The sequence below is a fragment of the Phyllopteryx taeniolatus genome, unplaced genomic scaffold, assembly GCF_024500385.1.
Source record: "Phyllopteryx taeniolatus isolate TA_2022b unplaced genomic scaffold, UOR_Ptae_1.2 contig_28, whole genome shotgun sequence".
In the NCBI taxonomy this organism is placed as follows: Eukaryota; Metazoa; Chordata; class Actinopteri; order Syngnathiformes; family Syngnathidae; genus Phyllopteryx; species Phyllopteryx taeniolatus.
Genome location: NW_026903206.1, coordinates 321,897 through 347,138, shown reverse-complemented (window position 1 = coordinate 347,138; position 25,242 = coordinate 321,897). Strand labels below are relative to the sequence as shown.

Below are 25,242 nucleotides of genomic sequence, written 5' to 3'. Positions count from 1 at the left end.
GGAGTATCTGCAACATTTGAACAATCAATATTGTCCCAGATTATCGTACAGAAGTATCGTACTTCTCGTCCTCAACATACAGGCGCCGAGCCGGGGGGCAATAAGTATACCCACACCTGCTCGGTGCCTCTGACCATGGGCAACTCCAGAGTGGGAAAGAGTCCAACCCCTCTCAAAAGGACTAGTACCAGAGCCCAAGTCGTGTGTGGAGGCGAGCCCGACTATATATAGTCGGAACTTCTCAACCTAACACACCAGCTCAGGCTCCTTCCCTGCCAGAGAGGTGACATTCCACGTGCCGAGAGCCAGTTTCTGTAGCCGGGGGTTGGCTCGCCAAGGTCACCGCCCATCCACAGTAAATTTCAAATTCAGATTTAACAAGGGGGAAATTACTTTTTCACACAGAGCCAGTTAGCTTTGATTAGTTTTTCCCCTTAACAAATAAAATCCCAATTTAAACATGCAAATCAGTCGCTTTTTGGCGAAATTCGCCATTTTGAACTCCAAATAGCCCATTTCTGTGAATCATATAGGTCCGCTAAGTTTTTCCTGTGGGGGGTGGGGTGGGGGGTCGCCCTCGCTGTTGCCATCGCTGTCATCATCAACAGCTAGATCCATTCCACACATCCACCATCCACACACATATTGTAATTGTAAATATTACATCGCGGCGGACTGATTATGCGAGCGCATCGATCTGAGGTTCCGCTTGTGCGCTCGGGACTTGCTTTGGATAAATTACAGGAGTTGACGAGACCAGAAAAAAAACTTACGCCGCTTCAGCTGTTAAGAAGCAATGGTACTTTTACTCCCCTACAATTATCTAAATGTCACGGGCTACTTTTATTTATCAATTATTGCTTACAATTAATAATAATTACTATTTTGTGTGCGAGATTATGAAGTCAACTTCGGCATTGGACGCTGTTTGCTCCAATCCAATTTAAGCGCTAGTGACGTTTAAGTCTAGTTCACCAATCAAACGACACAAGAAAATCACATGACCTTACACAACGTCTTCTATTGGGCTTCCCGGGCGTAGGTATTAAAACTTGATAAGCCGTGCTCACGTGGCCACCATGTTGGAAAGGTTGTCGTTACCATGAAGGCAACGGTGCCCGACTCGTGTTTACATTTAGACGAACATAAACAACAGCTTTCATGTATTGTAGTATTTGTCTCGCACTGTCTGCCCAAATGTGGATATTTCAGCTAGCCTTTACACGATCAGGATTTTTGGGGCCGATCCCCGATCAGCGAGTTTAAAAAAACGATAACCGATCACCGATTCGATCACAAGATGGAGGAATGTGTCTATTTAAATGACCTGTTCATTTACTGTACATACTTGTGTACTGAATTGCTCAAAAAATTATATTTACAATAAATGTATCTTTGTTCCTCTATTTATGCCAGTGAGGCATAGTGACAGACAGAACAAATGAATGGCCTTCTATTAGATGGCAGGAAGTAAATACAGGAATTAATGTATCCAGTTTTTGTGACATATTTGTTTGTTGGTGTGCCGTGAGATTTTTCAGTTGTAAAATATGTTACTTGGTTCCATAATGGTTGGAAATCACTGCTCTAGTCAGATCGTGTATTCTAATCAGTCAGGTCAAACCAACATTATGTGACAGAATTAATGGGTGCTAATTTACTGTAATTAAATTACTTTATTTTTAATTAAATTACTTCACCCACACCGAGACTTTAGAGCATGATTCGACAGAACGGCAGCATGTTTACGTCCAACCGTTCGTGCTAGCAGTAGCTTGCTAGACTACATAACATTGTATTGCCTGCTTGTGAGCCGTATCGTATTAAAAGTACGTGAATATACCTCAAGAAAGCCTTAAACATATGTCCTCTCCTGTCCTGAGCACCGGTGACCACCAACACACGTTTTCCCCCATTTTGTCCTTAGAATACCGTCGGCGCGCTCCACTCTTGTTTTTTTCATTGCAGTAGTCTGACATTGCAAGCGTGAAAGAGCACATTTGTCTTGTAGTTTGATCCGGGCATTACGTGTTGCCTGTCTCAGACGTGTTGTCTGTCCCACTCCGCCGACATGTTGTTTTTATTTATTTTTTTTTAAATAACTTCATTGTCCGTCAGATATTTACAGTATAATGTCAAAAGACACGCGGCAAGGCTAAAAATAAACTAGCTTTTGGATTCAAATAAACTGTGCACGCGGCGACGTGGAGTAAATGTCTTTTGCGGAGCCGATCAATGACGTCATTGATCGGATCGGCAAATGACATGACATTAAAGCCGATCAGCCGATCATCTTAAAATGCTAAATATCGGCCGATACCGATCAGCCCGATAAAATCGGTGTAAAGTCTAATTTCAGCCCACTTATAACTTGAAAAAACACCTTGCAGTAAATTGCCGATGTCTTGTTGTAGTTTTGGCTGTGCATACACACACACGAGCACACACACACACAGCAATATCAGAATTTGCACATTCACATTTTATGCTGTTATTTTTATTTTATTGATGTTCATGTGTTGGATTTATCTTACCCAACATTATAAAAAATAGACACAAAAGGAATGAAGACGCTGGTTTCTTTTTCTCATGAGGAGGGCGTATGGGAGATTGTTCAGATCACAGCCTCTCAACACGCTCTAAACAATCCCCCCCCTCGCTCCTGCATTTATTTGAAATAGGAGGGATTTACAAATCATAATGTTCTAAGCAATAAGACACAACACAAAATATTTGATAATAAGAGGGTTTTTCCCAGACATAGTATTCTAAACAATAAGACACGACACATAATATTTGATAATAAGAGGGTTTTTCCCAGACATAGTATTCTAAGCAATAAGACACAACACAAAATATTGGACCAACACTTGTCCCGACCCGACCACATCCGATCACGTCCTTGGTCCAGGCGCCCTTCCACCGGATGATGCTGAGTCATCTTTTCGAAGGCGAGACATCTAAAATCGTCCATAATACTAATGCAAGCTAAGCAAATAAATGATAACTTCTAGAATATATTTAACATTTCCCTCCTGTTTATCATGTATTTGCACAAATTCTCATATCATCTTACAGTCACTTCATTTCGATTTTTAATTGTAGAATCATTTTTATGAAACAAATACATTTACACTCAGAGTAAACTTGTCATACATGAATGTTGTAGTTTAAACATCGTAATCACCTGGATCAGGAAACAAATCAGGTAAAACAACATCATCATCATCATCGTCATTATTATCAACCTCCAATAAAGGATAAATCTGCTCCATACGGTTCCATGTGGGTTATGGCTGTGGTGATTAATTTACTGATTAATGCCCGAATGCATGGGATACAACAACATCCACAAAATGTCAGAATGGCTGCAAAAACAGCAATTGATATCAATATTGGTGAAATTAGGGTTTTATATTTACCAAAAACGTTCATTCAGCTGTTTCACAAGGAGTGTTGATTGAGGGTCCGTAGACCATCGATGGCTCTGGTCAAGCTGCCATCTGAAGCAGTATTGTTTGTTCTCCAAACATACCGCAAACACCTCCCTCTCTTGCGAGGAGCATGTCAACAGCTATGCGGTCTTTGGAACGTCCTTGAGCTGCTCGTGCACAGCTTCCAACCCACTCTGAGTCCAATTTCCTAATCTCTGTACATTGAAGTGGATATAGTTTATCCCATCAACATTTTTATTAATCGTACACCAACAGCATATGAAGTATTCAAATCCTCCTGCAACTTGGTCAGCTAATTTGTATTGATTAGGAACCCCACGAGGAACACCATGTATGTTTTATGTTGGATAATTTTGCCTCTGCCAGGATAAATCTCTTTTTTGTCAAGTATGTCCAAAACACACAAGGAATTTGTCTCCGGTAGTTGGAGCCGCTCTAGTACAACAGACAGTCAATTTACAGAACACTTTGGAGACATAAAGACATTGACAAAAAATAATTGTGCAAAAAGATGCAGTCCTCTAGCAGCAGTTTGAATGACTAATATCGCAATAGTCCGGTGCAAAGATCATTGTGCAAAGGGCGCTGAGACTTCAAGGAGTGTATGCGGTTTAAAGTGACGAGTAGTGCGATAATCTGGGACAATGGTTGTGCAAATGTTGCAGATGCTCCTCAATCAGTGTGCAAATGGAATAATACAATCTTGTGATAATTATGCCGGAACTATGCGCAACAAAGGCCTGGGACCCATGCAAACAACACAATCTTTTCTCGCTACATTTGCTGCTTGTTCCATCAATAGTAACCAATTGTTATTTTGTCCTGAAACTCCTGTGACAACAAGGAACCAATCATCAGTAGTTATGTTGTTAACCATTAAAATTTGTCCACCTTTCTTTGAAGTTTTCAATGGCATTTTTGGTTTAACACGGTTCCTATAACACAATACTACTTGGAAGTGGGGATCTTTTCCACCAGAATAGGCCCACAAGCTCACTATCAAACACATTGGGTGACTTGATTTGTATTTCAATATTAAACTATGGGCCGTTTTGCTTATGTTAAACTTCTTTCTTTGTTCTTTTGCTGTTCTTTTTGACCAACTGGACCAATCATAACCTGTTTCACCAATAAGGTGTTTCCATTCAAAACCTATAGTTGCATACCAGTCATATCTAAATCCCCAATTCTGCCCATTCTCTTGAGCATCATTGGTGAGAGCCGCATATGGAATTATGATTAAAGCAGCTTGATTTTGGGGGCACAAAATATTAAACCGTTTTGCCGCATTTGGAGGCCATGCCCACAATTTTGATCATCAGCTGTACTCCTTTTGATACGAGTTAATGATTCAAAAAAATGTTTTTATTATTATTGGGTTCGTCATATTGGTCCAGTTGGTAGGTGATTTTCTATCTAAAAAATGGGTTTTATCATTGAGGGTGGGACGTCCCATGTACCACAAAAACAAAACCAACATCATAGTAGCCAAAGTTGCTACGTAACAACTTATCGAATCTCATAACCAACGTGGGTGTGCCTTTCTGCTGAGTTCTCACTAAAAGGGTTGGTGTCTTTTTTCTTCACTGACCAGCAAGCGTTTTCAGAATCTACACATCTGCTCCCGCTCCGTTATCAGACTTTTGCTCACCTTCCCTATTTGAGTACTCAGCTGAAATGACTCTTACAGTGTGTTAAATGAACCCACGTGTTTCTTTCTGTTATTTTTTAGGGCTGTAAAGTGTCAATCTATCTGTGCCACCATCCCTCCGGTTGAGACGTGACACAGCATGTCTCAATATAGCAGCCCATTTGAATAGTTTTTTTTTTTTTTTTTTTTCCTGTGCTAATGTAAATTTCATTTTGTAGTTTTGCACTTTGTTTTTCCCAATAATTGCGTTCTTGTTGTGGAATACTCATATTGGCTATCAGTATAGATTGTACCATCTTTATTTATCATTAGTTTGCATGCCTCGATTAATGCTACTAATTCAGCAGCTTGTTCAGCCAATTCCTGTCAATCATGCTGCGTGCCTTCATCAAGTAAGGGTATTAGTGTGGCTGGATTTAAGGTTGTGCATCGCTCAACAGTCAAATGTGGTTGTGATAGCAAGATGGCAATGCAAGATAAATGTCTTGCAGGTGATTTGCAATAGGAGAGCAGACACTGTATGTGGGACCTTTAGGGTGAGCTGCTCTCTAGTTGAAAAATAAGCTATTGGTCTTAGCTTATCACCGTATTGTTGTGTAAGTACGGAGGTCATGCAATAGCTTTTACAATCTACCATTTGAATGAATGTTTTATCATTAAATTTGGAAGGCCTAGCGCAGCACTGGACACCAAATGTTGTTTAATGTCACAGAAGGCCTTTTCTGCCTCTGTACTCCATTAAACAGGTGATGTAATTTTAAGGTTGTTTTCATACATTAATTTTGACAATGGTGCAACAATTTCTGCATAGTTTGGAATCCATGCTCTACAATAATTTGTCAGACCTAAAAATGATTATTATATGTTTCTTCGTCTGTGGTTTAGGATTTTTTAAGACTATAGCTCTCCTGTCTTCTAATATAGTCTTTCCTCCTATACTTAAATTATGGCCTAGATATTTAACTTGTCTTTTACATCATTGCAATTTATTTTTGTTAACTTTATGTCCCTCTTCTGTTAGATGATGCAGTAAGGTCAATGAATCTTTGCATGTGTCTTCATCTGTAGATGCCAGAAGACATGCGTGTTGTGAATTAACTTGTGAATAAATAGTTGGACTTTCACAGTAACCTTGCGGTAATCTAGTAAATGTATATATATATATTTTTTTTTTTCTCAAATGTGAATGCAAACCAAAATTGACTGTTATTTTCTATTGGTACTGAAAAGAATGCATTACTGCATTAATGCATTAATGTCCACTACTGTAAACACAGTAGCGTCTGGTCTTAATGAATTTAACAATGTGCGTGGGTTTGGTACGCATGCTCTGTATTACTGCAGCTCATCACATTCTTTTTTATCTTCTATTTTTGTGATAAGCTCCAAGGCTGCAGACAACAGGGCCTTTCCCACGTTTAACGGTGGCTTGTCTTTTATTTTTTATATAATTTGATTCCTGCAACGCGGCTATTTTTTGTGTATTTAACCAACCATTAAAGCCGTGTTCGGTTATCCCTGTCTCTAAATATTAAATTTTATCAGGATCCTGTTTCTTTTTTTCTTTGAAATTTAATTTAATGAACCTCCAACCTTTACACTCCAGTGTATTCCTGTTTTTTATTTTACTACTTCCTTTCCCCATTTGAAAGAATTTGGTTCAGTGTAATACTACCTAGGGTAGTCTAGAACACTGTTTCTTTTCAGTAGGACGGTGATTCAAATTTACTTTCTGTGGTAATTCTCACTTCAACTCTTTCGAGTGGAGAATTCTTGCCTTTGCATCCACAAAAGTCCACCGTTTACTTTCCCACTGTTTTGGTATGGAATGAAAAACCTAGTGATTTCCCATTTACACTCTCATTCAAACAGTTTTCATTCACACTGGCTCGTCAGAGGACTCCGCCGTCCCATACGGAATTTAACCACGTCTGTCAACAGCTCATTAGAGGACTCCGCCATCCTATACGGAATTTAACTACGACGCCACGAAACGTTCCTAGTTTCTTTATTCATTAAACACGGAATTTAAGTACGTACAGGACTCCGCCGTCCTCGCGGAATATGTCGGACTCCGCCGTCCCTTACTTGCCAGTGACTAGTATTACACAAGGTTTATTAAACACGGAATTTAAGTACGTACAGGACTCCGCCGTCCTCGCGGAATTTGTAGACTCCGGCGTCCTTTTTCCTAAAAAAATTTTTAAAATTTAACTCACCAGTCGTCTTCAATCCTGTGGATTGTCGTCAACCTTCAGATCCCAGTTGAGGAGAACGAAGACCAGTCCCGTAAAGGGTCTTACTTGCCGTGGCCACGGTCTCTTAACTGGAAGTCGGCTCCACAACTGGAATCCTCGGGTGTGTTGACATCCGGCTCGAAGGACCAATTTAATGTTGGATTTATCTTACCCAACATTATAAAAAATAGACACAAAAGGAATGAAGACGCTGGTTTCTTTTTCTCATGAGGAGGGCGTATGGGAGATTGTTCAGATCACAGCCTCTCAACACGCTCTAAACAATCCCCCCCCTCGCTCCTGCATTTATTTGAAATAGGAGGGATTTACAAATCATAATGTTCTAAGCAATAAGACACAACACAAAATATTTGATAATAAGAGGGTTTTTCCCAGACATAGTATTCTAAACAATAAGACACGACACATAATATTTGATAATAAGAGGGTTTTTCCCAGACATAGTATTCTAAGCAATAAGACACAACACAAAATATTGGACCAACACTTGTCCCGACCCGACCACATCCGATCACGTCCTTGGTCCAGGCGCCCTTCCACCGGATGATGCTGAGTCATCTTTTCGAAGGCGAGACATCTAAAATCGTCCATAATACTAATGCAAGCTAAGCAAATAAATGATAACTTCTAGAATATATTTAACATCATGCTGTGGTTAAAAAAATCAGAAGTTACTCACTATTTACTCAGAGCTTGAGTAATTATTCCAGATTGCTTAATTTATGTTAAAATAACCTTTTTTTAGTCACCTTTTCTATGGTCTATAGTGTTTGCATGTCAGTTTAAAAACAGAAATTTTTGTTTACTTGGCTTATGTTTGTCTGATATTGACATTTATTTGATGATCTTAAACAATGTGAGGAAACTACGGAAATAAAAAAAATAATAATTTGTGAAGGGGCCAGATAGTTTTTCATGGCACTGTACTGTGTGTGTGTGTGCACGGTGGACGACTGGTTAGAGCGTCTGCCTCACAGTTCTGAGGTGAGGGGTTCCATACCCGGCCCCGCGTGTGTGGAGTTTGCATGTTCTCCCCGTGCCTGCGGGGGTTTTCTCCGGGCACTCCGGTTTCCTCCCACATCCCAAAAACATGCATGCCAGGTTAATTGACAACTCTAAATTGCCCGTAGGTGTGAATGTGAGTGTAAATGGTTGTTTGTTAGTATGTGCTGGGAACGTTTGGCAGAATCCCCTGTCAGAAGGAGTTTCGGGGGACATCGAGTCCGAGTGGACCATTGCTGAGACGGCCGACCGGAGCTTTGGCCGTAAGGCCTGTCGTGGCGGCAATCCCCAAACCCGTTGGTAGACACCAACGGTGAGGGATGCCGTCAAGCTGAAGAAGGAGTCCGATCGGGCCTTTTTGGCCTGTGGGACTCCTGAGGCAGCTGATGGGTACCGGCTGGCCAAGCGGAATGCAGCTTTGGTGGTCGGTGAAGCAAAAACTCGGGTATGGGAGGAGTTTGGTGAGTCCATGGAGAAAGACTTCCGGACGGCTTCGAGGAAATTCTGGTCCACCATCCGGCATCTAAGGAGAGGGAAGCTGTGCACCACCAACACTGTGTATAGTGGGGATGGGGCGCTGCTGACCTCTCCTCGGGAGGTTGTGAGTCGGTGGGGAGAAAACTTCGAAGACCTCCTCATTTCCACAGACACGCCTTCCCATGAGGAAGCAGAGTGTGGGTTATCTGAGGCGAGCTCTCTTATCTCTGGGTTTGAGGTCACCAAGGTGGTTATGAAGCTCATTGGTGGCAAGGCCCCGGGGGTGGATGAGATTCGCCCGGAGTTCCTAAATGCTCTGGATGTTGTGGGGCTGTCCTGGTTGACACGCCTCTGCAACTTCGCGTGGACATCGGGGACAGTGCTTCTGGATTGGCAGACTGGGGTGGTGGTCCCCCTTTTTAAGAAGGGGGACCCGAGGGTGTGTTCCAACTACAGGGGAATCACACTCCTCAGCCTCCCTGGTAAGGTCTATTCAGGGGTGCTGGAGAGGAGGGTCCGTCGGGAAGTTGAATCTTAGATTCAGGAGGAGCAGTGTAGTTTTCGTCCTAGCCGTGGAACAGTGGACCAGTTCTACACCCTCGGCAGGGTCCTCAAGGGTGCCTGGGAGTTCACCCAACCAGTCTACATGTGTTTTGTGGACTTGAAGAAGGCGTTCGACCGTGTCCCTCGGGCAGTCCTGTGTAGGGTGCTTCAGGAGTATGGGGTACCGAACCCCCTGATACGAGCTGTTCGGTCCCTGTACGACCGGAGTTAGAGTATGGTCCGCATATCCGGCAGTAAGTCGGACTCGTTCGGTGAGGGTTGGACTGTGCCAAGGCTGCCCTTTGTCACCGATTCTGTTCATACATTTTATGGACAGAATTTCAAGGTGCAGCCGAGGCGTAGAGGGGTTCCGGTTTGGTGGCCTCAGTATTGCATCTCTGCTTTTTGCAGATGATGTGGTTCTGTTTGCTTCATCAAGCCGTGATCTCCAACTCTCACTGGAGCAGTTCGCAGCCGACTGTGAACCGGCTAGGATGAGAATCAGCACCTCCAAATCTGAGACCATGATCCTCAGTCGGAAAAGGGTGCCGTGCCCTCTCCAGGTCGGGGATGAGATCCTGCCCCAAGTGGAGGAGTTCAAGTATCATGGGGTCTTGTTCACAAGTGAGGGAAGAATGTAACGGGAGATCGACAGGCGGATCGGTGCAGCGTCTGCAGTGATGTATCGGTACTTTGTATCAGTCCGTTGTGGTAAAGAAGGAGCTCAGCCAAAAGGCGAAGCTCTCAATTCACGGGTAGATCTACGTTCCTACCCTCACCTATGGTCACGAGCTGTGGGTCGTGACCATAGAACAAGACCCCGGATACAAGCGGCCGAAATGAGTTTCCTCCGCAAGGTGTCCAGGCTCTCCCTTAGAGATAGGGTGAGAAGCTCGGTTATCCGGGAGGATCTCAGAGTAGAGTCGCTGCTCCTCCACATCGAGAGGAGCCAGATGAGGTGGCTGGGGCATCTGATTCGGATGCCTCCCGGACGCCTCCCTGGTGAGGTGTTCCGGGCATGTCCCACCGGGAGGAGACCCCGGGGACGACCCAGGACACAATGGAGAGATTACGTCCTTCGGTTGGCCTGGGAACGCCTCGGGATCCCCCCGGAAGAGCTGGATGAATCAGAATCAGAATCATCTTTATTTGCCAAGTATGTCCAAAACACACAAGGAATTTGTCTCCGGTAGTTGGAGCCGCTCTAGTACAACAGACAGTCAATTTACAGAACACTTTGGAGACATAAAGACATTGACAAAAAACAATTGTGCAAAAAGATGCAGAGTCCTCTAGCACTGAGAGCAGTTCGAATGACTAATATCGCAATAGTCCGGTGCAATGACCATTGTGCAAAGGGCGCTGAGACTTCAAGGAGTGTATGCGGTTTAAAGTGACGAGTAGTGCGCTAATCTGGGACAATGGTTGTGCAAATGTTACGGATACTCCTCAATCAGTGTGTAAATGGAGCAGATGCTACTCTGGCATGAGTGGCCAGTTTATGCAAATAGTGCAGCATGGCGAGACAACTACAGCGAGTGCACGAGTAATACGTAATTGGCCCCACAGAAATGTGACAACGAACTCAAGTCAAAAAATTGCCAGCTTGTTGTAATGGAATTATAGGTTAGCTGTTTAAGAAGTTGATTGCAAGAGGGAAGAAGCTGTTGGAATGTCTACTAGTTCTAGTTTGCATTGATCGGTAGCGCCTACCTGAGGGAAGGAGCTGGAAGAGCTGGTGACTGGGGTGGGGAGGGTCCGAGAGGATTTTGGACGCCCTTGAAGTGGCTGGGGAGAGGGAAGTCTGGGCGTCCCTGCTAAAGCTACTGCCCACGCGACCCGACCTCTGATAAGCGGCAGAAAATGGATGGATATATATATATATATATATATATATATATATGTGTGTGTGTATGTATGATTGTCTGAACCTTTTGATTATTATGGACCGTAGATGATGAAATCCCTAAATTCATTGCAATTGTACGTTGAGGAACATTGTCCTTAAACTGTTTGACTATTTTCTCACGTATTTGTTCACAAAGAGGTTAACCTCGCCCCATCTTTGCTTGTGAATGACTGAGCAATTCAGGGAAGCTCCTTTTATACCCAATCATGGCACCCACCTGTTCCCAATTAGCCTGTTCACCTGTGGGATGTTCCAAACAGGTGTTTGATGAGCATTCCTCAACTTTGTCAGTCTTTTTTGCCACCTGTCCCAGCTTTTTTGGAGAGCTTTTTACGTGCTCTCTAGTATTGTCTATGTTTTTGGGTTTTTCATTCATCTTTGGAGACATTACGCGACTCACACAAGGGAAGACTTGCTAAACATTAGGGAATCTACTTCGGACTTTCTTTCACCCACTTTCACAAATCCGCTCAGTTTTTTCTCTGAGTTACTTAACGGAGCGGGGACCACGTTGTACGGAGCATGGAGGCGAAAGCGGCGTAGGGGGAAATGGGGCGGAATCCAAGTCAAGCTCCGTAACAGAGGATTTTGAATGTCGCTCCAGTCAATTCACCTCGCGAATCTACGCTCCCTACCCAACAAAATGATGACGAGCTTCATCTTCTTACAAAGACCAGTAAAGACTTCGGACATTCCGCCGGCCTGTGCTTCATGGAGACGTGGCTTTGTGAACGCATCCCGATGGCGCCGTAATGCTTCCAGGATTCCAACTACACCGGGCAAACCGCGTCAAGGAGTTATCAGGGAAAAAGAAAGGCGGCGGGATATGCTTCTATATCAACGTAAAATGGTGTACCAACGTCACGGAGCTCAGCACACACTGCAGCCCGGACTTGGAGTCGCTGTTTCTGAACTATAAGTCATTCTACTCGCCGCTTGAGTTCGCATTTTTTTTTATCCTCGTGGGTCTTTACATTCGTCCTCAGGCTGACGTGAACGCCACGAATACCACAATGCTAACTCTTGCTGAACAACTAAATGAACTTGAAAAAAGCACCCAGATTCAACCCTCATTATTCTTGTGGACTTTAACAAAGCTAAACTCAACCACGAACTCACTAAATACAAGCAGCACATTGACTATCCTACCAGGGAAAATAATACTTTAGACCACTGCTACACTACGGTAAAAAACGCATACCGTGCTATACCTCGTGCAGCCCTGGCCTCGTCTGATCACTGCTTAATTCACTCAATACCGACGTACAGGCAAGAACTTAAATGCGCGAAGTCTATGGTGAAAACAAGCTGCAAGCACACTTTAAAGCTGTTTAGACTGCACATAATGGAGTGTCTTTGAAACTTAAACTGGAAGCCTGGATGAATATACAGACACAGTTACATCCTATATCAATTTCTTTGAAGAGGTGTGTGTACCAACAAAGTAATTTCGCAAGTTCAATAACAACAAGCCGTGGTTCACTGCCAAACTTAAGCAACTTCGCCAGGCTAAAGAGGACACCTATCGAAGTGGTGACAGAGCCCTGTATAATTGTGCTAGAAACCAGCTGACTAAAGAAATTAACATCGCAAAAAGAAATTATACAGTAAAACTAGAAATACAGTTTACCGCTAGCGATTCTAAATCAGTCTGGTGTGGATTAAAATCGCTAACCAATTATAAGTGACCTTCTCCCCAAACTGAGAACAATTAAGGGCTAGCTGACGATTGCAACAGCTTCTACTGCAGACTTGAAAAGGACACTTTCACACCCCTCACCCACCCAGCCGCACCACTGACCACGATCACACCTCTTGACTCCCCCTCCTTCGTTGACCATCCACAAACAGGATGTGGGACGTAGCGTCAAACAACAAAAGATCAACAAAGTGGCAGGCCCAGACCTTGTGTCCCCATCCTGCCTCAAAGTCTGCACGGACCAGCTCCCTCCAGTCTTCACACAGATCTTCAATAGATCTCTGGAACTGTGCGAGGTACCATTCCTGTTTCAAACGCTCCATCATCCCAGTCCCCAAGAAACCTGCAATCTCGGGTCTGAATGACTACAGGCCTGTCGCCCTGACACCTGTGGTCATGAAGTCCTTTGAACGCCTCATGCTGGACCACCTCAAGAGCATCACAGATCCCCTGCTGGACCGCCTGCAGTTTCCCTACCAAGCAAACAGGTCTGCGGATGACGCAGTCAACATGGGACTGCACTTCATCCTAGAACACCTCGACGGCGCTGGGACCTACGCGAGGATCCTGTTCATGGACAGCACAGCGTTCAACACCATCATCCCTCAGCGTCTCGCCTGCCATCTGCCAGTGGATTTACAGCTTCTTGATGGGCAGGACACAGCAGGTGAGGCTGGGAGACACCACCTCATCTACACGCACCACCAGCAGCGAGGCGCCCCAAGGATATGTCCTCTCTCTGCTGCTCTACTATCTCTACACGAACGACTGCACCTCAACACACCCGGCTGTGAAACTCCTGAATTTTGCAGACAACACCACAGTCATCGGCCTCATCAAAGATGGTGATGAGTCTACGTATCGACAGAAATTGGAGCGGCTGGAGCTGTGGTCCGCCCAACACAACCTGGAGCTGAACACGCTCAAGACTGTAGAGATTATCATGGCCTTCAGGAGGCATCCTTTGCCACAGCTGCCCCTCACGTTGTCCAGCTGCCTTGTGTCAACCGTTGAGACATTCAAGTTCCTGGAAATCACAGTCTCTCAGGACCTGAAGTAGGAGACCAACATCAACTCCATCCTCAAAAAGGCCCAGCAGAAGATGTACTTCCTGGGGCTTCTGAGGAAGCATGGCCTGCTACCGGAGCTGTTGAGGCAGTTTTACACGGCAGTCATCGAATCAGTGTTCATCCATCACAGTCTGGTTTGGTGCTGCCACAAAATGGACAAACTCCGATTGCAACGGACAATTAAAACTGCTGAAAGGATTGTCGGTACCCCCCAATCCACCCTTGAGGACTTGCACGCTGCCAGAACTAAGACAAGCGCATGCAACATCCTCTTGGACTCTCCACATCCTGGTCACCACCTCTTCCAGCTCCTTCCGTCAGGTAGGCACTATCAAACGATGCAAACTAGAAGTAGCAGACATTCCAACAGCTTCTTCCCTCTTGCCATTAACTTCTTCAACAGTTAACTTAATATTCTATTGTAGTAATATACTGCCAATTTTGTCTCGAGATTGTAGTCACATCTCTGTCGGTCCAATTATACATTATTCGTGCACTCACTGTAGTAGTCTCGCCACTCTGCAGTACTTGCATATCTGTTGTTGACCAATACTGGCCACTCATGTGCCTGAGAAGTATCTGCACCATTTGCACAGTAAACATTGTTCCAGATTATCGCACTACGAGTCATTTTGAACTGCATACATTTCTTCAAGTCTCTGCACCATTTGCACAATGGTCACTGCACCAGACTATTGTTCTATTAGTCATTTCAAACTGCTAAAGATTGCTACAGGACTCTGCATCATTTGCACAGTTGTAAAAAAAAATTAAAAATAATAATAATAATGTATAATAATTACTGGTAACCTTTTATTGCTCATTGTGTTTTTATGTTTTTTGCGTCTCAAAATATTCACTATGTCTGTTGTCGTACTAGAGCAGCTCCAACTACTGGAGAATTTTTTTTTGACATATTTGGCAAAATAAAGCTGATTCTGATTCTAATGTGTGTGTGTGTGTGTGTACTTCTTACAACTCTCTCAAAATAATTTGATGATAAACATTGAACTACTCAAAATGTGTATTGGCCCATTGTCATGTTCTTATCTTTTCTCCATTTTTCTTAGAAAAATTGTCCCAAACACAGTATATTGTTGGCTATATCCTGGCTAAAATTAAGGAGACTGAGGTTCATTTTTGTCATTTTTATTGAAGAGGACAAAAGGTGAAACTCTCAAAAGGAGAAATAACAACCCAAACTGCTTTGATGGCTGTGTAATTACACATACAGTACTGACATCACTTATGATCACAGTTCAAAGCGCACATTTTTGATCATGTGTTTAATAAAATGGTGGTCAACTTTAAAATGTACAATTTATGGGAGTTCAAACATCATGCTATGACTACTGTATTTGCCAGCAAACCACATCTGATCAGTCTCTTCTTTACAGCTGATATAGGCAGACCTGATTTCAAGCTGGAGGTGAGCAACAACAAAAAGAAGACTACACTGCATGTGACTGACCCACTCACTGCATTGTTTAAAGATGATCATCAGCTGAACATCAGAGACATTTTCTTAGAGAAGCTACACTATAAGGTTACATATCGTAGAAATAAGAGCTCTGGCAAGGTGAATTTCAGCAGTCATCAAAATCACCATCAATTGCAAATGAATGATGAGTTCATCATCAAAGAACTGTTATTCCTCTCTTAACCCTATGTTTTCAGAAAGTGTTCATCTCAAAGACCAGCATAATAGAGCTGACTGATCTGGATCAAGGAGAAAGCTACTGTTTTAACGTTCAGGCCTTTATTCCAAGCCGCAATGTCAATAAACAGCTGGGAGAGTTGAGCCAAACTCAGTGCTCTGATGATGACAAACACTCCATCTTTGAAGGTGAGCATTTGATTGATGTGTTGTGCCAAACAAAATAAAATAGACTGAGTATAAGGTATAGTATATACCGGCGCCGTCAACCTGCAGGGCGCTGTTGGAAATTCAGCTACTGTGGGTCGAAGTCGAAGTCAAAGAAGAAGAAGAAGAAGAGGTGGAAAGCGGGTTCTTCGGCAGAAAGAGAAGAGGAAAACACAGAGCCTAGAACTGAATGTGGGGACTTTGAATGTTTGGACTATGACAGGAAAATCTCGGGAGTTGGTTGACATGATGATTAGGAGAAAGGTTGATATATTGTGTGTCCAGGAGACCAGGTGGAAAGGCAGTAAGGCTAGAAGTTTAGGGGCAGGGTTTAAATTATTTTACCATGGTGTAGATGGGAAGATAAATGGAGTCGGGGTTATTTTAAAAGAAGAGTTGGCTAAGAATGTCTTGGAGGTGAAAAGAGTATCAGATCGAGTGATGAGGCTGAAATTTGAAATTGAGGGTGTTATGTGTAATGTGATTAGTGGCTATGCCCCACAGGTAGGATGTGACCTAGAGGTGAAAGAGAAATTCTGGAAGGAGCTAGATGATGTAGTTCTGAGCATCCCAGACAGAGAGAGAGTCGTAATTGGTGCAGATTGTAATGGACATGTTGGTGAAGGTAATAAGGGTAATGAAGAAGTGATGGGTAAGTACGGTATCCAGGAAAGGAACTTGGAGGGACAGATGGTGGTAGACTTTGCAACAAGGATGCAAATGGCTGTAGTGAACACTTTTTTCCAGAAGAGGCACGAACATAGGGTGACCTACAAGAGCGGAGGTAGAAGCACACAGGTGGATTACATCTTGTGCAGACGATGTAATCTGAAGGAGGTTACCAACTGTAAGGTAGTGGTAGGGGAGAGTGTGGCTAGACAGCATAGGATGGTGGTGTGTAAGATGAATCTGGTGGTGGGGAGGAAAATTAGGAAGACAAAGGCAGAGAAGAGAACCATGTGGTGGAAGCTGAGACAGGACGAGTGTTGTGCAGCTTTTCGGGAAGAGGTGATACAGGCTCTCGGTGAACGGGAAGAGCTTCCAGAAGACTGGACCACTGCAGCCAAGGTGATCAGAGAAGCAGGCAGGAGAGTACTTGGTGTATCTTCTGGCAGGAAAGGAGAGAAGGAGACTTGGTGGTGGAACCTCACAGTACAGGAAATCATACAAGGAAAACGGTTAGCTAAGAAGAAGTGGGACACTGAGAGGACCGAGGAGAGGCGAAAGGAATACATTGAGATGCGACACAGGGCAAAGGTAGAGGTGGCAAAGGCAAAACAAGAGGCATATGATGACATGTATGGCAGGTTGGACACTAAAGAAGGAGAAAAGGATCTATACAGGCTGGCCAGACAGAGGGATAGAGATGGGAAGGATGTGCAGCAGGTTAGGGTGATTAAGGATAGAGATGGAAATATGTTGTCTGGTGCCAGCAGTGTGCTAGGTAGATGGAAAGAATACTTCGAGGAGTTGATGAATGAGGAAAATGATAGAGAAGGGAGAGTAGAAGAGGCAAGTGTGGTGGACCAGGAAGTGGCAATGATTAGTAAGGGGGAAGTTAGAAAGGCATTAAAGAGAATGAAAAATGGAAAGGCAGTTGGTCCTGATGACATTCCTGTGGAGGTATGGAAGCATCTAGGAGAGGTGGCTGTGGAGTTTTTGACCAGCTTGTTCAATAGAATTCTAGTGCGTGAGAAGATGCCTGAGGAATGGAGGAAAAGTGTACTGGTGCCCATTTTTAAGAACAAAGGTGATGTGCAGAGCTGTGGCAACTATAGAGGAATAAAGTTGATGAGCCACACAATGAAGTTATGGGAAAGAGTAGTGGAGGCTAGACTCAGGACAGAAGTGAGTATTTGCGAGCAACAGTATGGTTTCATGCCTAGAAAGAGTACCACAGATGCATTATTTGCCTTGAGGATGTTGATGGAAAAGTACAGAGAAGGTCAGAAGGAGCTACATTGTGTCTTTGTAGATCTAGAGAAAGCCTATGACAGAGTACCCAGAGAGGAACTGTGGTACTGCATGCGGAAGTCTGGAGTGGCAGAGAAGTATGTTAGAATAATACAGGACATGTACGAGGGCGGCAGAACAGCGGTGAGGTGTGCTGTCGGTGTGACAGAAGAATTTAAGGTGGACGTGGGACTGCATCAGGGATCAGCCCTGAGCCCCTTCCTTTTTGCAGTGGTGATGGATAGGCTGACAGATGAGGTTAGACTGGAATCCCCGTGGACCATGATGTTTGCAGATGACATTGTGATCTGCAGTGAAAGCAGGGAGCAGCTGGAGGAACAGTTAGAAAGATGGAGGCATGCACTGGAAAGAAGAGGAATGAAGATTAGCCGAAGTAAAACAGAATATATGTGCATGAATGAGAGGGGTGGTGGGGGAAGAATGAGGCTACAGGGAGAAGAGATGGCAAGGGTAGAGGACTTTAAATACTTGGGGTCAACCGTCCAGAGCAATGGTGAGTGTGGTCAGGAAGTGAAGAAACGGGTCCAAGCAGGTTGGAACGGGTGGAGGAAGGTGTCAGGTGTGTTATGTGACAGAAGAGTCTCTGCTAGGATGAAGGGCAAAGTTTATAAAACAGTGGTGAGGCCAGCCATGATGTATGGATTAGAGACAGTGGCACTGAAGAGAAAACAGGAAGCAGAGCTGGAGGTGGCGGAAATGAAGATGTTGAGGTTCGCTCTCGGAGTGACCAGGTTGGATAAAATTAGAAATGAGCTCATCAGAGGGACAGCCAAGGTTCGATGTTTTGGAGACAAAGTTAGAGAGAGCAGACTTCAATGGTTTGGACACGTCCAGAGGAGAGAGAGTGAGTATATTGGTAGAAGGATGATGATGATGGCGCTGCCAGGCAAGAGAGCTAGAGGAAGACCAAAGAGAAGGTTGATGGATGTCGTGAGGGAAGACATGATGGCAGTTGGTGTTCGAGAGGAGGATGCAGGAGATAGGCTCTCATGGAAAAGGATGACGCGCTGTGGCGACCCCTAACGGGACAAGCCGAAAGGAAAAGAAGAAGAAGAAAGTGTCAATCTATCTGTGCCACCATCCCTCCGGTTGAGACATGTGACACAGCATGGCTCATTATAGCAGCCTATTTGAATAGATTTTTTTCTTTTTCTTTTCTTTTCTGTGCTAATGTAAATTTCATTTTATAGTTTTGCACTTTGTTTTTCCCAATAATTGCGTTCTTGTTGTGGAATACTCATATTGGCTATCAGTATAGATTGTACCATCTTTATTTATCATTAGTTTGCATTCCTCGGTTAATGCTACTAATTCAGCAGCTTGTTCATCCAATTCCTGACAATCATGCTGCGTGCCTTCATCAAGTAAGGGTATTAGTGTGGCTGGATTTAAGGTTGTGCATCGCTCAATAGTCAAATGTGGTTGTGACAGCAAGATGGCCATGCAAGGTAAATGTCTTGCAGGTGATAAAAACGGCATATTCGTTTGCAATAGGAGAGCAGACACTGTATGTGGGACCTTAAGAGTTAATGGATGAAATAACACAATTGTGGAACTGCTCTCTACTGCCATCGAAGCTGCCACAACTGCTCTGACACAATGCGGTAATGCACACGTCACGCTGTCCAATTTAGTCAAAAAATAAGGCCTTGGTCTTAGCTTATCACCGTATTGTGTAAGTACGGAGGTCATGCAATAGCTTTTACAATCTTCCATTTGAATGAATGTTTTATCATTAAATTTGGAAGGCCCAGCGCAGTAGTCGACACCAAATGTTGTTTAATGTCACAGAAGGCCTTTTCTGCCTCTGTACTCCATTAAACAGGTGATGTCATTTTAAGGTTGTCTTCATACATTAATTTTGACAATGGTGCAACAATTTCTGCATAGTTTGGAATCTATGCTCTCCAATAATTTGTCAGACCTAAAAATTATTATTATATGTTTCTTCGTCTGTGGTTTAGGATTTTTTTAAGACTATAGCTTTCCTGTCTTCTAATATAGTCCTTCCTCCTACACTTAAATTATGGCCTAGATATTTGACTTGCCTTTTACATCATTGCAATTTATTTTTGTTAACTTTATGTCCCTCTTTTGTTAGATGATGCAGAAAGGCCAATGAATCTTTGATGCATGTCTCTCCATCTAGAGATGCCAGAAGACATGCGTGTTGTCATAACTTGTGAATAAATGGTTGGACTTTCACAGTAACCTTGCGGTAATCTAGTAAATGTATATTTTTTGCCCTCAAATGTAAATGCAAACCAAAATTGACTGTTCTTTTCTATTGGTACAGAAAAGAATGCCTTACTTATGTCCACTACTGTAAACACAGTAGCGTCTGGTCTTAATGAATTTAACAATGTGTGTGGATCTGGTACGCATGCTGCTCTCTGTATTACTGCAGTATTTACTGCCTGTAAGTCTCCAACCCACTGAAGGTGGGGCCTTTTTTACAGGGAAAAATGGGTGTGTTACATGGTGATTCTGGACACTCCACTATAACTCCTGCCTTAATTAGTGCTTCAATTACCGGTTTGATTCCTTCATGTGCATCTGGTTTTAATGGATATTGACGAATCCCTGGTCTATATTCTGTTTTGGGTCGAATTTGTACTGGTAAAGCCCCTTTAATAAGGCCTACATCAAATGGTCCTGTGGACCATAATTTTTTGGGAACTTTTTTAATATTTCTTCATCAATTTCAGTGAGGATCATTTGGTCTAATCAAACAGGATGCATGTGTTTCCCTTCATCACCCTGTATTGTCCAAAACATCGCCTTCCTAATTAGACCAGTTAACGCACTGTATTCCAGTTTGTTTTCTATTTGCTGCCAATCATCTGTCTCCTGTCCTTGTTTTACTAATGTTCCCATATGTTTCCACTGTGACTCATAATCTTTGCACAATGAAATATGTAAATATTTATACAGTTCCTTTAATTTGTCTGGTAAAATAATTCCTGCCGCGACTTTTGCTTCATTGTCTGAGTACAGATAATCTACAGTAATTTTATCAGGTGTCGCATGTCGTAACTTTTTTTCATATCCTGGTTACACAAGAGGAATTGTTTAGTTGGGAAGCAGGCTGGTTTAGTCATGCCGTAGTTTGTCCGTATTCTCTTTTATTTTATATAATTTGATTCCTGCAACGCGGCTATTTTTTGTGTATTTAACCAACCATTAAAGCCGTGTTCAGTTATCCCTGTCTCTAAATATTAAATTTTATCAGGATCCTGTTTTTTTTCTTTTAAATTTAATTTAATGAACTTCCAACCTTTACACTGCAGTGTATCCCTGTTTTTTATTTTACTACTTCCTTTCCCCATTTGAAAAGAATTCATTCACACTGGCTCGTCAGAGGACTCCGCCGTCCTATGCGGAATTTAACTACGTCTGTCAATAGCTCGTTTGAGGACTCCGCCGTCCTCTACGGAATTTAACTACGACGCCACGAAACTTTCCTAGTTTCTTTATTCATTAAACACGGAATTTAAGTACGTACAGGACTCCACCGTCCTCGCTGAATTTGTCGGACTCCGCCGTCCTTTTTCCTCAAAAAATGTAAAATTTAACTCACCAAAATCGTCTTCAATCCTGTGGATTGTCGTCAACCTTCAGATCCCAGTTGAGGAGAACGAAGACCAGTCCCGTGAAGGATCTTACTTGCCGTGGCCACGGTCTATTAACTGGAAGTCGGCTCCACAACTGGAATCCTCGGGTGTGTTGACATCCGGCTCGAAGGACCAATTTAATGGATTTATCTTACCCAACATTATAAAAAATAGACACAAAAGGAATGAAGACGCTGGTTTCTTTTTCTCATGAGGAGGGCGTATGAGAGATTGTTCAGATTACAGCCTCTCAACACGCTCTAAACAATCTCTCCCGTCGCTCCTGCATTTATTTGAAAATAGGGAGGTTTCTAAGTTTAAAATACATAACGTACTAAGCTACAAGACACAACACACTAAGGGTAGGGTTTCAAGGTGAAAACATGGGACCAACACCTGCCACGTCCCGGCGACGTCCTTCTCTCTGGTGATTCCTGCTGAGTCATCTTCTTGAAGGCGAGACATCTCCCTTTCTCAAAATCGTCCAGAATACTAATGTGAGCTAAGCAAATAAATTATAACTTCTACAATATATTTAACACTGGTCTAAGCTCATAAATGCACAACCATAAACCTAATGTAATAATATTTCACAAAATGCTTAAATGTTATCTGCTTAAATGAAGTTGAACAAAGGCTGTTAATGCCTTTTTTAAATTAATGCCTTATCTTTTATGCCCAATGTCAATTTAATAAATAAAAACTGTTGATTATATATTAAGAAAACTAATTGGTTGTATGTTTTTAAGTGAAGGATTTTATTTTCAATTTTGTATTCAAAATTTCCATTTCACCAAGCAAAAATATAGTTAATCCAAATACTCGATTATTCGATAGAACTTTCAGTAGGGCACTCGAGTACTAAAATATTCGTTAGCTGCACCAATACATTCAACTCCCCCCTTATATTGTTGTATTTTTATTGTTTAAGAAAAACTGCTCCTCAAAGAAAACAAATATTTTGAGCCTTGTTTTCATGGGAACACTTTGGGGCAAGCTTCAAACGTGACCACGTGTCACCAAGCCATTGAAGCATTGTACATTTGTGTCGCTCTGTGTTTTTATTTTAATTAATCAACATTGTCATTAACTCATCTGATAATGTATCTCAAATCTCTTTTTTCCCCACAGTCTATTCAGTGGGTGTGATTGCAACTGCCATCCTCCTCATCCTGGTGCTGATCATCATAACAGTTGTCGCAATAGTATGCTGCAGGCGCAAGAAGACCACCCTTAAAACTGAAAAGGAAGGAGTTCCACTCCAGAGTGTGTAGAGGGTTCTTATCACAGTAACATATTAGTAATACGGTATACAGTAGCTACAGATATAGCTCACTGGATGAACATAAAACTACTCCCAAGATTTTTTTTTTTTAACACGACAATCCACATTTTGGTTTCTGTGAAACCCACTTTTGAATTTATCAGCCATTCTGTAGGCTATTTTAGAAAATAATATAGAACATGGTGGCACGGTTGACGACTGGTTAGCACATCTGCCTCACAGTTCTGAGGACCGTGGTTCAAATCCTGGCCCCACCTGTTTGGAGTTTGCATGTTTTCCCCGTGCCTGCGTGGGTTTTCTCCGGGCACTCCGGTTTCCTCCCACATCCCAAAAACATGCATGGTCGGTTAATTGACAACTCTTAATTGCCCGTAGGTGTGAATGTGAGTGCGAATGGTTGTTTGTTTATATGTGCCCTGCAATTGGCTGGTGACCAGTTCAGGGTGTACCCCGCCTCTCGCCCGAAGATAGCTGTGATAGGCTCCAGCAGCCCGTGACCCTTGTGAGGATAAGCGGTACAGAAAATGGATGGATGAATATCGAAAATGCTAAATCACAGTGAAAACTCCTGCCACATGAATCTTTACTAACGGTATTAACATCACCTCAGTGGAAGCTCCAGACTTCTTTGCCACCTCTGCTTATTCCACTAAGGCTCAAGTTTTCCTATTATTTGTATTTTTTATTTTTACACGTTACGGTAATGGCGGCACGGTGGAAAACTGGTTTGCACATATGCCTCACAGTTCTGAGGACCCATGATCAATCCCCGGCCCCGCATGTGTGGAGTTTGCATGTTCTCCCCTTGCCTGCGTGGGTTTTCTCCGGGCGCTCCGGTTTCCTCCCACATCCCAAAAACATGCATTAATTGGAGACTTTGAATTGCCCGTAGGTGTGACTGTGAGTGCGAATGGTTGTTTGTGCCCTGTGATTGGCTGGCAACCAGTTCAGGGTGTACCCCGCCTCCTGCCCGATGACAGCTGGGATAGGCTCCAGCACGCCCATGACCCTAGTGAGGAGAAGCGGCTCAGAAAATGGATGGAGGTTACGGTACTTTTTTATCCGTTGTTCTTAGCATCATTATCATTATTATCCAATTGACAGTAGAGTTTTCAAAACCAAATTAGATTACAAACTCATGTTTTGCTCTTTATATTTTTATGTTTCTCTTTTTTTCTACAGTTTTTGGTTTCTTTGGAGCCATACTAAGAGGCTAATTTAGGACAAACAACAAAGTTAAGTGCAATTTGTGATGCAAGGAGCAAATTATTTTACATTTACACTGCATGAGAAAAAGCAGTACTGAGCCTCCGCATGATACCAAGACAGATAGTGAACCAAAGCATTGTGCGTGAATCAAGGCAATATTTATTTGAAAACGTTTTTTACAGTATTGTGTATTCATGCTGCTTTTGCCAGTCATTATAAAAGATTAGTTTTTTATCATCATAAGAACATTGGACCTCATTCACTAATAAATGCATAGAAACTTGCGCATAAGTTGAGCATATACTGTATACGCAAAGTTACCGTTGCATTCATGACCTGCGTACCAACCAATTTTCTTGTTAATGAATCGAAATTCATTCTACAGGAAATGATGGGCTCGTGCCCGCAGCATCTTGTCTGCACAAAGCACACTCCTATTTACGGAGTTAGGTGATCCAAAACTTCAATAACTTTCTAGATCTTTATCCAATATTCAAAAGGTTGGTATCCTCAGAAAGCTTGCTAAATACAGAAACTGACAACATACAGTGTAATACTCATGTAATAGTCATGTTAATCATTCCACATTAATTTCAAAGTTAAATTACAGAATGTGCCACAAAACAACCATACAAAACAATCTAAGAGCCGTGAAAAATATATTTTTGGAGTTAAAAAAAAGTGATATATTATTTGAGAAAAGTTTGTAACTCTTCAAGAATAAAGTTGTTGTTTTTTTTAATGAAAAAAACTCTTACCCACATAAAGATACTGTGAACTGCACTGGTTAATTGGTCTCTCTTCACTCATACAGACAAATTCACTGGTCCACTCATTGGCAAGACCCCATCCTGTCTTTGCTCTCTTCTCACCATACATACCACCACACACCCTCTCCGTTTCAACAGTTTTATTAACCTCTTCCCCAAACTACTGGAACACTGCAACAAATAAAATTTGTTTGTTAAAATCTTTCATCCCAATATCATTTTGTTTCTAAATTATGCTAGGTAAATTTATTTTGTTGGTTTTATTTCTTAAAGTGCTATATAAATAAAAGTGAGTTGAGTTGAGTATATGTATTTGTATTTGCTTTAATTTTTGCTTTGTTTTAAATCTAAATTGATGAAAATATTCTCAATTACTTTACCTGGATAAATAAAGGTTAAACTAATAAATAAAGTCTGATGTATTTGAGAAAAAGTCATAAAGATAAAAAAGTCTTTTAAAAA

The 25,242-nt window shown here is 42.5% G+C and overlaps 1 protein-coding gene across 4 annotated transcripts in view; it reads left to right on the top strand.

Annotated features, from left to right (window-relative positions):
* The window catches only part of f3a (coagulation factor IIIa), a 40,768-nt gene extending 15,975 nt beyond the window's left edge, over window positions 1-24,793 (top strand). For 3 of the 4 annotated variants that reach the window (XM_061765202.1, XM_061765203.1, XM_061765204.1), the window contains 3 exons: window positions 15,462-15,643; window positions 15,742-15,910; window positions 22,648-24,793. In XM_061765202.1, coding sequence (XP_061621186.1) covers window positions 15,462-15,643; window positions 15,742-15,910; window positions 22,648-22,790 — 494 coding nt within the window. In that variant the 3' untranslated portion in view covers window positions 22,791-24,793. The remainder of the gene's footprint in view (window positions 1-15,461; window positions 15,644-15,741; window positions 15,911-22,647) is intronic. The other variant, XM_061765205.1, reaches the window with a different exon arrangement.
* Window positions 24,794-25,242: the final 449 nt, after the last annotated feature.